Raw genomic sequence first — 13935 nt, forward strand, 5'->3', positions numbered from 1 at the left:
TCTCACAGGCCCGCAGCAGCCGCACCCCGCCCTCTTCCCTCACCTTCATTGGTCAGCGCGGCGCGGCTCCGCCCCCGCGCGATCCGATTGGCCCGACGGGCAGCGCTGGGGTTGCTGGGGACTGTAGTCGGCCAGGGGCTGTGCCATGGGCGCTAAGCGGCGCGGGGCGGCGGCACTGCCACCGGGGAAGAAGCGCGGGAAGCGGGAGGCGCGCGCCGAGCTCTGCGCTGCCCTGAGGGACGCGGCGCTGCGGGAGCGGGCAGCGGCGGCCTGGGGCTGCGGGGAGCCGTTGCGGCACGGTACGGCCCAGCGGGCCTCACCCCCGGGCCTGGCCCGTGTGGCGGCGGGTCCTTCGCTCCCCTCACCGGCGGCGCTTCCCTTGCAGAGACGGCGGTGGTGGTGGAGCCGGCACCGTTCCGGCACGGCGTCATCCCCGGCTTCCTGGCGGGCCCGGCTTTCGCGGAGGCGCTGCGCGATGAGCTGCTGGGCCTCGGCTTCCGCAGGCGGCGCAACGACCTCCTCTCGCTACGGCAGGTGGGCCCCGGGCCGGGCTAAGCCGCGCCGCGCCGGGCCCCGCCGCCCTAACCCGTGTCCCTTCTTCTCTTGCATGGGCCGCCGCAGTCCGAGGAGCTGGGGGGCAGGCCGGAGCCCCACGTCGCCGCGCTGAGGTAAAGCGCCGGCTCGAGGAGGGGGAGAGCGCCGGGGGGCTTCCCTGGGAGGGCGAGGGCTGCGGGGTGGGGCAGGAGCCGGCCCTGAGGAGCGAAGCCCTCGCCGTGGCACCCGGTCAGCTCGTGTGGCCGGGGCTCCTGCCAGCCGGCCTGTGTGTGCCCTCCCAGCGCATCCCACTTCGCTGCTGCTGGCGATTGTCAGCGACACTGTGTGCACAGGGCTTCGTCCTGGCCAGCTCCTGCGTGGTTCTGTAGGAATACAGTCACTGGCTGCAGCTGCACCTTCCACTGTTAATACGGTTGGAAGGCACGTAATCAATTAGTTTAGGCCATAGCGATAGGTTTTATAACACACCTTATACTTGTCTTCACAGGCATGCTCTGTGTGAAGAATTCCGTGCGTGGCTTTCTGCTGTGACCCAGATAGAGCTGGAGCCAACTATTGACATCTCCTGTGCTAAATATGAATATACCGGTCAGTCTAATAGCAGTCTTTTCCCTAAAGCATCTGTGCGTGTATAGGAAATAAAATGCCTACAGAATACCTAGTTACATAAGCCACCCCAGCCCCTTTCCAGTTCTACAGGGTCCTGGAGGCTCTCAGCAGCAAATCAAAGTCTCGGTAAATGAAGTACAAATTATGGAAAAACTGTTGCTGTAATTCTGTTGCTGATGGCTGTAACTGGGCCCAGTGCTGTTGCAAGCCCCCACCTTTTCAGAGGTGCTCAGCCCCTGTTTGCGTGCCTGCTTCCGTGCAAAAGGGTGCCGTGTTCAGCTTCCAAATGCTACAGTTGAGTTTGTGAAGCCTGATGTTAGAACATCACGTTACTGAGTCCAGCTTACAACTGCGCCTATGCTGCTAGTCATGAAAAATCACTGTGAGAAGAGGAAAAATTTTGCTGCTGTCAGCTCTACTTCTTGGAAGTCTTTGACACAACCAATTGTTGGTCCAGCTTTTCTGTTCCCAGGGCTCCCCCTCCCCTCTATTCCAGCAACGAACCTACTCAAAGGGCAGCTCTGTATTTAGGAGTCAGGGCATGAATCATTCTTGAAGTCACAAATCTCTGTCCGCTGTTCCCAGAGGCAGCCGAGGCGGGGTGGATGATGAGTTATAACTGCCTGTACCTTCGGAGCGGGCTAATCTGCCAACTGCAGTGCAGTCCAATCCCACAGAAGTTAATCTTGCAAATTTTGTGCTGGTGATGCTGACGAGTGAAAATGCAGTTCTTGGAAAGGGCGTGTTTTTTCTTGTTGTATCCTTGCGGGGACAAAGCAGGGAAGCAGTGACTACAATGAATCATGCGTGTACTGGAAAGATGCTGCTGCAGCAAAACGTCTGTAATTGCAGATGTCTTGCTGTGCCATGATGATGAGCTGGAAGGTCGGAGAATTGCTTTCATCCTGTACCTCGTGCCACCCTGGGAGAAAAGCGATGGGGGAACACTGGACCTCTATAGTGCAGACGGTAAGAGCACTGAGCTCAGCCTCAGGTGGCTGAAAATGGTGAAGCTTATGAGCCCCTTGCAGCAGCTCTCTCCTCAAACAGCAGAAGGGAGATAAAGAGTTTCTTTTTTGTCCAGAGAAGCTAATGTATTGGTAAAACTTGCACCATAGAGATGGACAGTAGCAGGCTTTGCAGACAGTGCTATTGGGTGACAGCAGAAAAAGGAACGTCCTTTTTGACCATTTTTTTGCAAGGCCCAAGAATATCAGCAGGATGGAACCGATGCCAGTAACTGTGCTTGAAACTCTAAACTGATGGAAATAACTTCCCTTTCCAGTGACAGAAGTCCTCTGTTTTCTCACCCAGCCCTTGTTCTGAATGCCATCCATTATACCCAGATGTCTTGCCAGTCGCCATGTCATGAGAAATAACAGTTTCTAGGGAGTTCCAGTTCATATATTAATGAGAGTATGTTTTCTTCCTCTTCAGAACACTTTCAGCCACAGCAGATCGTCAAGTCATTAGTGCCTTCGTGGAACACGCTGGTTTTCTTTGAAGTGTCTCCAGTCTCTTTCCACCAGGCAAGGAGCGCGCTGTTTTCATTTTTTGATTCTCATTGTTGTGGTTTTTCACTCTCTGTGTTATTATAAACCTGTTGAGGAGGAAGAAGGGAAAGAGAGCAGAACTGTGGGTAGAGTGAATACTCATGCTGAGTGCTGTATGTTACAGTCAGGGCTTCAATGACTTTAAGGAGGACAAGAACTAACAAAGCCAACTTTAGACTGTCAGTCTATCTTCATCCTGGGGGAAGAAAAACTTCCGTTTTGTGTTGGTGTCCTGGCAAGCCACTGCTGTGGATTTGGCTATGGTTTCAAGTCAGACTTCTCGTTTGTTTGCTTGTTTTAAACTAGCTCACGTTTTTCACATGGAGGCTGTGACTTTGCTCCAGTAGAGCTCCTCAGCACGTCACCTTGCCCGCAGGGTACTCTGCGGATACGGCTTTGCCCCCTCAGTAACACAGCTGTAGTGCTGTACCCTGGAGTAGAAATGCTGATATGGTTAAGTAGCACTTTTTGGCACTTATCAGGAAGATGCCTGGGAACAGGATGAATAATCCATGGGACTGCACAATATGAACACTTGAGTGAAATCTGAAACTCCTGTGTACTTGAGATACCACAGACTGTAACAAACGGGGCCAAAGAGCAGAAAGTTGGAGAGGAAGCTGATGATCGGTGATGTAGGCTGGGCATGTCCTCACCTAGACTGCTTAGGGGTTTATTTTTGTATCATTTAATCAGTTAATTAATAGAAGCATCTACCTGGTCACTGCCCTAATTGTTTTCAGGTAGTGATTTAATCTTGTTACAAAAATCCATGTTCCATGTAACCGTGTGACTGGCTCCTACTGACCTAAATTTAATCCAACACATTAGCACTAATCAGAGTCCTGCGTACTGTCTCTGATGCTGGTAACACAGGCAATAAACTCAGCTTAAAGAATAAATTTATTTTTTAAATAACACTCCCAGTTAAGCATAATGCTTGTGAATCAAAGCCTCCCAGATCTGGACCTCACTGGTTGTGCCCAGAGTTATTTGCTGAGCCACTGAATCATTTCTTTGACCCTTTCATCAGGAAAACATAGAGCCTGTGAAATTACTGTTACAGGATCTAAGGGTCAGACTGATACGAAACCTTCACAGCACATGCCAGCCTTAAATCCCTCTCAGACATTGGGCAGAGAGCATTTAGTCAGTACTTCCTAACAAATCTTCAGGTTTTGGCTTTCGTGGTGTACATTTCTTCTGCAGATAGCAAACAAAGCTGTGAGTGTTTGCTGAGCAGAGCAGGTCCATGAGCTTCTAACACCAGGCATTCCTCTGGTTTCCATTTCCTAAATGATTCAGGATTTGGTAGACATTCCAGATAACCTAGAACTTCTCTAAGTCACGCAAGGAAAGGGCCACTACAGCTCTGTAACATAAAAGCCTAAATCTTTTTAGAGTGGTCTATGTATCTTCCTCCTGTTCCATCAGACTGTTCTTAAAAAAAAACAAAACAAAAAAACCACAGTGTAAAGTCTTTATATGCTATTGAAAAACTACAATTTGCAGCTTGCAACCAGTTATAAGGGGCTAGCACTCTCTTTGCACTACTGTTGCAGTACAGCACCCTGAAGTGTAAAATTATTCAATTTAGCCCAGTTTACCTCTGCACAATTTGATGAAATCAAGATTTAACAGTGGCCATCACTGTGCAAAAACCCAGGGTTTCCACAGGCCAGGTTAAATGCCAGGACAGAGGGGCTGCTCTTAGTCTAGAGAGGTAGAGGAAAAGCCAAACGTATCAGGCAAATGCCCTTCATGATGATGTTACAGCACTTTTAAAAAAGTTAAAGACACAAATGTAGACCAGTATAGTCTGCTGTGGCCTACAAATGCTCAGCGTTTTCTGAGTTTCCGGATTAAGCTGTGACAGCTAATTTTTGCAGCCTATGATAGCTGAGTCTTCAACAGCATAAATGGTAGAAAAATAAAGTACAATTACTTTTAGTAACAATGACTCAAAGCTCTCAGAGGGAGGGAATGGATTCTGCTGGGAGCTTGGAGTACAAGCTTGGGCTGGGATTCTGGAAACCTACAAAGTTTGCTTTAGCCCTCTCTCTGCGAGCCAAGAATAATCCAGCCTGGTCTGGCCCTTGTCTGACTTTTCTGTGTATGCAGCAGGCTCTCTGGAGCCAGGTCCTTCTCCTGTGATGGCTCTACACGGTGCCTGTTACAGCTGGCCCTTAAATGTTTTGATTCTGAACCATGACATGCTGGTCGATGTTGTTCCAGGTGTCAGAAATTCTGTCCGAGGAGAAGTGCCGCTTGTCAGTGAGCGGCTGGTTTCACGGCCCGTCGATAGTCAGACCTGCACGCCACATTGAAGCTGCCTTGCCCAGGAGCCCACACATCCCCTATGATGTGCGTAACAACCTACATCTGCTTATCTGTACTTCTGTTTCTTTCATGTCCCTGGAATACCCATTACAGGATGCGCTGATGCTTGAGGATGCTTTAATCTTTAACGTATCCTGTTCCCTCTTCCCCTCCGCCCCCCCTAAATTTGTAGCTGGTTTCTTTCTTCTGTATCTTTTTTGACTGTACGTTTTGCATACCTACAATAGTGCAGAGAATGCAGCAAATACTTGTGCTGCCATGAAATAAATTAAGGAATGGAGTGTGTGTGTGTAGGAATCTAGCCCTGTGGCCAGCTGGGTAAGGGGGAACTGGGAATCCTTACTTTTGCAAATTCAGCTTCAACTCCATTTCCCTTCCAGCATGAAATCTTGTATGAGTGGATCAATCTAGTTTATTTGGACATGGACTCCCAAGTTCAAATCCAGGAGGAATTTGAGGAGCGATCAGAAATTCTCCTGAAAGATTTTCTGAAGGTGAGCCCAGTGGTTCAATCCAATGCGGTCTGCTGATGTGTCGTGCAGGCTGGGAAGGGGCTTGCTTCTACGGCTGTCAGCTAAAACACTCTCTAGTGTCACTAACAGGGAATGGAGCAGGTGACCTCCAGAGGCCACTTCCAATGTCAGCCATTCTGGGATTCTGTGGATGGATCCCCTGTGGCTGCCTGTACGCTGTTGCACAAGGACTCATAAAAAAATCATATGCTTTGCTTCAATGTTCTTGTTTCCTGCAAGAAGCAAAGCAGAGGATGGAAACCCATGTCATCCTTCCTGCTTCCTAGCCTTGTGGTGATCGGTGTCCTTTCTTGTCCCTCAGATCTCACAGCCTAGCACTCGGGGAACTCAACCCATGTGCAAAACAGATGACTTAAATGCTTCTGTCTTACTTGAAAGGCTTTGCTTCTCAAGGCTGATTGACCTCTGGTTTACTGGCATCCCTATCTCAGTGAAATTGCATTCTCATCCAGCAGGCAATCCAGTAGCATTTGATAACCTCTTGGTCACTGCCACTGAAAAGACACGATGCCCAGGCAGGCTCTGCCTCTCAGTTCAGCAGTCCCTGGGAGCCTCAGACAAAATTAGAGAAAAAGTGAAGTGTGCCATATCTGAGAGTAAACAATGGCTGCTTCTAGCGCACCGAGGGACACCTGGGAGCTAAATGTTAATGTTTCTGCGCTGCCTTTCTCTCCTAGAAAGAGAAATACCAACTACTGTGTGAAGCTTTGGAGAACAAAGACATCCAGTGGATTAGTCGAGGGCCTGCCAATAAAAGGTGGGGAAGGACAGTGCCCTGCGCCTATTGATCTGGCCAGGCAGGAACTGCCTGCACTGGCTGACACTGCCCCCGTGGACGTGGTCCCTGTTGGTTCTCCAGCAGGAAGCACATCTGCTGATACATCTGCTGTCTTTCAGATGCTATGAGACAGCAGGGGAAGACAGCCTCCCTGACGTCCTGAGGAAATTCCTGCAGTTCTTACGCTCTGAGGCCTTGTTCTTACTGCTTTCCAACTTCACTGGCCTAAAGCTGCATTTCCTGGCTCCCACTGATGAGGATGAAGATGCTGGGGAAGGAAGAGCAGCAGACGCCGCTGGGCATGGTAGTCCCAAACTACAGCAGGAAGAGACTGAAGAGCGCACTGATAGCAGTCCCCATGGGCCAGACCAGCCTGACAACATCCCTGAAGCACAAGACAGCAAGGTGCAGAACAGTAAGTAGAGCAGCAGCAGTGTGACAGAACTTGAGCAGAATCCTGGCATGAAGGGTGTCAGCAGCAGAATTCCCCATGATTTTCGCGGAACTAGCATTTCACCTTGTACCGCAGCAAGCACGGGACAGATACAGGACTTGAAGCATGTCAGATCGGGTAGCTAAAATAAGTGACCATCGCAAAAGCCTTTGGACTAAATTAATGACTAACTTGAAAATACCATTTTGAACAGGCCTAAGTCATAACGGTGAGACTTCTGTAGGAGTTAAGGCATGAGGGGAGGTGTTAATTAATTGCCCAGTAATCTTGCCAATAGTTCCATCGTTTCTATGTCCACATATTCTTGTTTCATATAAAGTAGATTCTTGTATGAGATACAAATCAAAAGGAAAAAAGTGAATGGACCAGAAAACAATTTCAGAATTAGAAATCTGATATCTAAAATTAGGATTTAACCTTTCAGAAGATGCTGCCAGCCTGAATTCAGTTGTCAGCAATGAGGTGTTGTTCCTAGCAAAGACTAGATTAATTTTGGATTTGTGGATTGGTGCTGTTTATTTTCAACAGTGGCTTTGAAGTTTAAGGGTAGAATTTTTGAAAATGCTCATCTTGCACTGTATCAGGCAAGTTAGTGGACACTGGAATAAGAGGTAATAAAGTCCTACTGAAAATCCCAGCAGAACATGTACCTGGTACAAAGGCTTTGTTTTTCTGGTTTCCACGGCTAGTCATTTTGCCTCTTCCATCTGCCACATTTCTGGTGTGTGATTTTAAATTCACATATGAGGAGGGCATAGTTCAGGGCTCCATGGATGGAAAACTGAGACAGACCCATGAGAAAAAGACTTCCCCAGCCTGTGGCACACCTCCTGGGGTGGCACCCACAGCGAGCTCAGAGCCATATCCTTCACTGAAGCTTCTGGTAGTTCCAGCGTACTTGCAGAGCAGATAGGTTGCTGGTTCCTGGGGTTCGGAACTCCATTGTAAATCTGGGAGGGGACAAAATAGAAAAGGAAGAAGTGGTTAAAACAAAGCACATTGTAACCTGGACCTGTCAAAGAGCAAATCTTGGCCCCACTCCTCCACATTATTTGAAGTGCCTAACTTAGAGCCATCTCTAGAAAATAAGTTAACGTGAGATCTGTGGGTTTGGGGGTTTTTTTCCCTTTACAGTTTGCTGGGGCCGGGAAAGACAGTTCCACAGCGGTGTGCAGTGCAGGGCCTTGTCCCCCTGCACACCTTGAGCTCAGCAGGCAGTAGTTATTATACAACTTCATCGCTTCCCTGGCTTGTCTGCTCCCTCTCCTAGGCTCAGGTACACCTGTGTGTGCGGGGCTGCTGAGGCGCTGGACCCATGGGCACTATACTCTAGTCCATGACACCCAAGCAACCGAATTTGCTCTTGACCTGCTCTTCTTCTGTGGCTGTGAGGGTAAGCGGACAAGAGAGATGTCGGGACCCTGCTGATGAGGGTCACCTGAAGGAGGCACTTCTGAATTCTCAGCAGTGCTACAATAGCCAAAATTTCCCTGCTTTTTCCTACATAGAAGGGCTCTGTAGACTTAATCCTAGTTCTCGCTTCTGCTTAAACCCTGGTTTCGGTAGTCCTTACCCAAAGGTTTGGGATTGCGGCCTTGGGATCAGCTTGGCCTCTGCTGCTGGAGCCAGGAGGTGGCGCTTGGGCAGAGGGAAGGCTGTATCTGCCTGGCAGGCTCTGAGCAGGGTGGAGGGTTGGGTGGCCAGAATACCCACCGACAGCATTCCCTTCCACCCCTTTGCTCATCAAAGTTAGTACCATGCCTCCAATTCACAAAGCCTGGGGTTTTCAAAAGTTACTTCAGGCCTGGCTGGGCATTTTAGGTTGATTGCTAGATAGTGCTGAAAACAAAGATGTAAACATAAGCATTTTGGACCAGCTAAGCCCAGAATGCACAGCTGAAACCACCTGGCACGTGCCAGTGATCATACTGAAATCCTTCTGCGTACCTGCTAAGGCAAAGCTGTTCTACATGTCAGGAGCAGAGCGCCAGGCAACCTTCAGTGGGCCATTGGTGGTAAAAGGCAAATCCAGTATATTTGCTTCAAGTTGTTTCTGAACAGGAGAAAAAAAAAAATAGACTGCAGGAGGTAAAGTGGGAATCGTCCTGTATCCAGTAACTTTGGGGAGCAGGGTGGAAAAACAGCATCTCCAGGAAGGCTGTATGGAGTCTGGACAGTGCTGGACTTTCAAAGAATCTTTCTTTCTGTTTTAAGACTGGGATCCGGAATATGGTGGCTTTACTTCCTACATAGCTAAAGGTGAAGATGAAGAGGTAAGGACCTCAGGTGCTAGCTGCAACTTGGATAAAGCTGTTCGGGGTGGAGAGACATAATTACACTTTATCATAATGCTAACATAATCCTGAGGGTGCTCAGTCCCATACTGGAGCTCTTCTGCCTGACCTGCCACTCGTGGGCATGGCTCCAGCTTTGAGAGGCTAGTGTTCATCATAAAGCTTGAGGCTCAGGCCTGACACCACCTGCACCTGGTGGCATTCTGCAAGCCTCCAAGGGGCACGAGGCTGTAGCAGAGATGCTGCTTTTCCTGGGAAGTGCTGTTTACTAGGGTCGCATTCAGCATTGGTACTAGTGACAGTGAGGAAGTCCAGAATCCCTTACTGTGTAATAAATGCTTTAGATTGAGGGGGTAGGGAAATTAAAATAGAGACCTAGTTCATTTTCTAACACTAGACCTTTGTTCTGACTAGCCTTTGAAACTCGTTTATTTCTTCCTCAATGATATCAAAGCCATTTTTGTGAAATTAATTTCCTCCCTTACTTTCATGTCTTGTAGCTGTTGACGGTGAATCCAGAGGACAACTGCTTGGCCTTGGTTTACAGAGACAAAGAAACAGTGCAGTTTGTGAAATACATCAATCATCGTAGCTTGGCACGCCTGAACAAGCATCCCAACAGAACAGGATTTTGGGATTTTGCCTTTGTCTACTATGAGTGATGGTGCGGAGTGTGACTGCTGTCACGCAGAGAACAGCGGTGGTGGTGGGCAGCAGGTTTCTGTCCAGGCCCAGGCACACTTCGCTGATGCTAAAAGAGCTGTACCCTACCACGTCGTGTCCAGGTGACTTTAAACCATACAACTGGAAATCCAGGCTTCTCCTGAGTCCACTGTAACATGCATTTGGACTGCTTTTAATGTTACGTCGAGGGGGTCATTGTCACACAACTCTGTCAGCTTCCCGGCTGTTCTCTCATGCAGGTAGCACCACCGCATGCATTGCTAACCTGTCAGGGTGAAAACTGTAATTGTACATTGCCCCAAGCTGAGGGCTGATTTTATTTAAAAAAAAAAAAAAAAAAAAAAAAAAAGGAAATGGGTCAGTTAAATGCTTCAAACACTGGTTGGGCAAGTTTTGTTACAAAATGCCCAAGACATTTTGTGGAGCTTAACTGTTGGTAGAGGCAGAAATAAAGGAGCTGGGAAATATGAGGGTTTTCCAGCTACACAACTCCGTGGAGTTGGGAAGGAAGACAGGCTATCAAGCTGCTGGGTTGAGAAGGACCCGGCACAATAACAAGGAGTGGGACTTTGTTATGCTAAATGCTGTGCAGACAGACCCAGCTGCAGTCCTTTCTCCAAACGATTTACCAGCTAAAAGGACAAGAGAGGAGACCTGCTCCTGCACACTCTGCCTGCATGGGGATGTGGATGGCACTCTGCTTCGGAGGTGGAAGGGTGGCAGCTCCAGCCTCAGCACTAGGCTGGCTGCAGGTGCGTGGGAAGTCGCCTCTTCCCGGCTTGTCAGCCACTGACATGGCCTGCTGTCCTGGTAGCTTTGTCCTGGGGTCTGCTGGGCTCCAGCATGGGTTCCATCACTGGAGATCAGCTCAGATCTTTCCAGGCAGCAGATATCTAGGTCCTAGGGTACATAGTACGAGAAAGGCAGTGAGCTTGCTGCAGTACCTCCCCCTGCATGTGCCTGCAGCACTGTGCACCTGCCCCACGTTCACCGAGGCAGGACTGTGCCACTGTCCCCTCCAGGAGCTGCCGTAGCAGAGCTGTGCTGGTTGCTGCAGGAGGCAGCCAGACTGCAGAACACTGCACTGGAGGCTCAGCCCTGGCCTGCACACACTTGCCTGAAACCGCTTTTGGCAAGGCAGAGACACAGGTGTACTTTCAGCTCATGCAAGCCAGGCAGTGCAGGCCGTGGGCTTGCAGCGAGCTGGGGAGAGCGTGCACATTTCATTCCTCCTGCCTCTCCCAGCCAGCTCTGGCTTCGAGTCTGCTGCTGCTTCAGCTCCAGGCCTGTTGCAGACCACCCCAGTGGTGTAAGAGCACAGCTGGCAGCCGAGGAGCAGTAAGCTCAAAGCAAGGCCAGCTGCGTTGGCACATGAGTACTCTGCACCCCGCGCAGAGCCAGCCATCCTTTGGGCATGTCTTCATGACGGCACAGGAACAACCACCTTCAGCTGTGACCCCGACCCAAGGGTTGGGAGAGGAACCACTAAAGCATGAAGCTGCTGCCACTGCTTCCAGAGAGGTGACTCAGCACAGCCGCTGGGAGCGACCTGCAGGAATGTATAGTTTCAGCATCGGGCTATGAGCAGTTGCTGGGTCCTGGCTGTCTCCCCACACCATGGGGCTGGAAGGCAGTTGCGCCGAGTTGCTGTTGTGAGATCTCCATCGTCTTGTTCCTCTTCTGACTCATCTCCCTAAGCTGGCTTCTCTGTGCACTTGCCAAGACTTTCTTCCTTGGTTTTAATCTTCCTTCACTACTGTTTTATACTACTTACAAAGATAAGGGGATGGAGCTAGAAACAAATCCTGAAGTGAGGACAAGGCTCTCTTTGTGAATCATTGTTTTCTGAGGCACTCTGCTTTTCTTGGGGAGAAAGCAGTTCTTATTTTGAGCGGCACCAGTAGAAAGAAGTAATAGGGGTTTCAAAGAAAAGAAAAAAAAAGCAAAATTATTTGGGTAGTTTCAGATAAAGGCGACAGACACTACAGCTATTCACAGCACACCCAGCCAGGCAAAGTTGGGAGTAAATTAATTAATGAAACACAGTTGCTTATTCTACTGCATTGTGAGCTTAAGAGTGCGCCTGGTAGGTCCTGGAACAGGCTCCCAGAAGACTGGGAAGAAGCTGGGCTCTCCAAAGCTTGCTGCTTTTTAAGAATAAATAATACACTAGAGGGCATACCAGCCTGTACTTGAGCAAGCCTGTATCTACCTGATCACACAAGGAACCACCTTTCTGCCTCTGGTGACTGAGATGGAGTAATTTAAGAAGCCAAACTGGCAGTTAGCATTTAAAGGTTTAAAAATCAACATGCGTCTGCTCTCCCACCCTTCCTGTTAGGTCCCAAAAGCCGAAGGCAGCCCCACACATGGCTAGCACTGCAGGTACAGGGCAAAGACTCCGCTTGCCGACATTTCAAATGACGTGAGCTACTGGGGGAAGAGGGCTCTCTTTAGACTGTGCCAGTAATGGGAGCCTTCTCTATAGAAGCTCCTGCTGGATACAAATCCGTATTTACAATTAGGTGTAGCTGCTTGCAAAATACTCTGATCATTAGGGAAAGGTATATGACTATGAAATGTATACATTCCCACAAAATGAGTAAGCAGGACGGTATAGAAAAACAGGAGCGAACAGAGCGTGAGCAACAGAGAACAGAAACGTCATACCAGGTAGGATGGCTCCGTGCAGGCGTCCAGCAGCTTGGCTGTACGAGGACACACATTTCCCACCAGCTGGCTGCACCCCCAAAGCTTGGCATGTGGTGTGGGGGTACCAGCAGCTTTCGGTCATTGAGGCACCAAGCTGTTCAAGGACTTCACAAGTATTTTGGGATTTGGTGGCTATCAGTTTGCCACGTAGCTGAAAACAGGAACAGTTCAATATGGAGGGAGGTAAGAGGTGAGCTGTAGACCAGACTGAAGGAATGGTTTCAACATTCATAAACACGCAGCAACAAAGTTCTGACGTTGGGCATTCAGTGGATTAGTATTAATTAAATGAGCAGCAATCCCCAGGACTGGGAGAAACAGGGGCTAAAATCAGATACAACCTGGCGTCAAGTGTCAGTTCCAGTTGTTTTGGCCTTTTTGTTAAAACTCCAAACTGGAACTTGAATTAGGACATTGAAAATCACTGCTACATCGATCCCTCTCCAGCAGGTGCGGAGCCCAGGACGCAAAGGGGCTGCATGAGGAAGGCTCCAGCCCAGGCTGGTGTTTCAGGCAGGCACCGAAGTGCCCCAGCGGGGCAGGACAGTGATACCAAGGTGCGGTGCCACGCGAGCAGCCTTGCCTGTGAATTTGTAGCACCGTGCAGCCCTACCAGTGTGGTTTCAGAGGTTGTTCTGTCCTTCACCAGCAGCTTTACCTGCTGTGACCAGCTCCCCTCCCGCACCCAAGACCAGAATCACTGGGCATGAGTCCTGGGCTGAATTGTACCCACGGGGACCGTTTGCCACTGGTCTCCTGGTGTAGGTTCAGCTCATGTCAGCTTGCTGCTGCACACCAGCCGAGGGCTGCTTTATTTCAACAGGCAACTGCAAACCTGCTAGCACCAGCTTACGGGACGTGGATTTTACATTTGGCAAAGATAAAAGTGGCTTTTACAGGAAAATAAATGACAAATTTCTTGTCAGAAACTTAGCCGGGGAAAATCATCCTTATCAGAGGTCTGGACTGTGACCAAAGAACTGACCTTGCTGCCAAGAGCAGAACAGAGCTGGGACTGGATGCCCTGGACGCTGACGGGAAAGCTGCTTTCTGATCACAGCCACTCTCTTATCATTGAACAGGCTACATAAACATAAGCAAGCAAGCATTAGGATTTTGAACTTAAAGAACAGGAGGTTGAAACAGTGGGAACAGGTACAGCAGGTAGCAGAAAGCCCAGCACTTATGCCAGGAGACTGTTCCATAATCAAACCCTTAGAGCTCACTTGCTTAGAACAGCATGGGTGGCTCACCACCCTTTTACCAAGGAACTTGATTTGACTAACAACCAGATTCTTAAAAGGATTCAAATGAGCTCCGGCTGCTGCAGGTTTGAAGTGACAGAGATCTGTGCTGCTGGCACTGCAGTCCTCCGTATCGAAGGGACCAAAACATGGGCAAGGGGCCATTCGGGGGATTAAAC

General features: G+C 49.4%; 1 protein-coding gene across 1 annotated transcript; it reads left to right on the forward strand.

Annotated features, from left to right (window-relative positions):
- The first annotated feature begins 64 nt into the window (after positions 1 to 64).
- OGFOD1 (2-oxoglutarate and iron dependent oxygenase domain containing 1) lies at positions 65 to 10270 on the forward strand. The gene is made up of 13 exons (XM_055818442.1): positions 65 to 299; positions 386 to 534; positions 622 to 668; positions 1043 to 1143; positions 2017 to 2133; positions 2602 to 2693; positions 4953 to 5081; positions 5438 to 5551; positions 6268 to 6347; positions 6488 to 6783; positions 8093 to 8215; positions 9037 to 9095; positions 9617 to 10270. Exons 1-13 carry the CDS (start codon positions 146 to 148, stop codon positions 9776 to 9778), a joined length of 1623 nt encoding a protein of 540 aa, XP_055674417.1. The 5' UTR covers positions 65 to 145; the 3' UTR covers positions 9779 to 10270.
- The last annotated feature ends 3665 nt before the right edge of the window (positions 10271 to 13935 follow it).

This window comes from Falco peregrinus, chromosome 14 (genome assembly GCF_023634155.1).
Source record: "Falco peregrinus isolate bFalPer1 chromosome 14, bFalPer1.pri, whole genome shotgun sequence".
NCBI lineage: Eukaryota > Metazoa > Chordata > Aves > Falconiformes > Falconidae > Falco > Falco peregrinus.

Excerpts from the sequence above, each read along its gene's own strand:
- OGFOD1 (XM_055818442.1), top strand. The coding sequence starts at position 146 with ATGGGCGCTAAGCGGCGCGGGGCGGCGGCACTGCCACCGGGGAAGAAG. Across the intron at positions 1,144-2,016 it reads TGCTAAATATGAATATACCG|ATGTCTTGCTGTGCCATGAT; the intron begins GTCAGTCTAATA and ends CTGTAATTGCAG. Across the intron at positions 2,134-2,601 it reads GGACCTCTATAGTGCAGACG|AACACTTTCAGCCACAGCAG; the intron begins GTAAGAGCACTG and ends CTTCCTCTTCAG.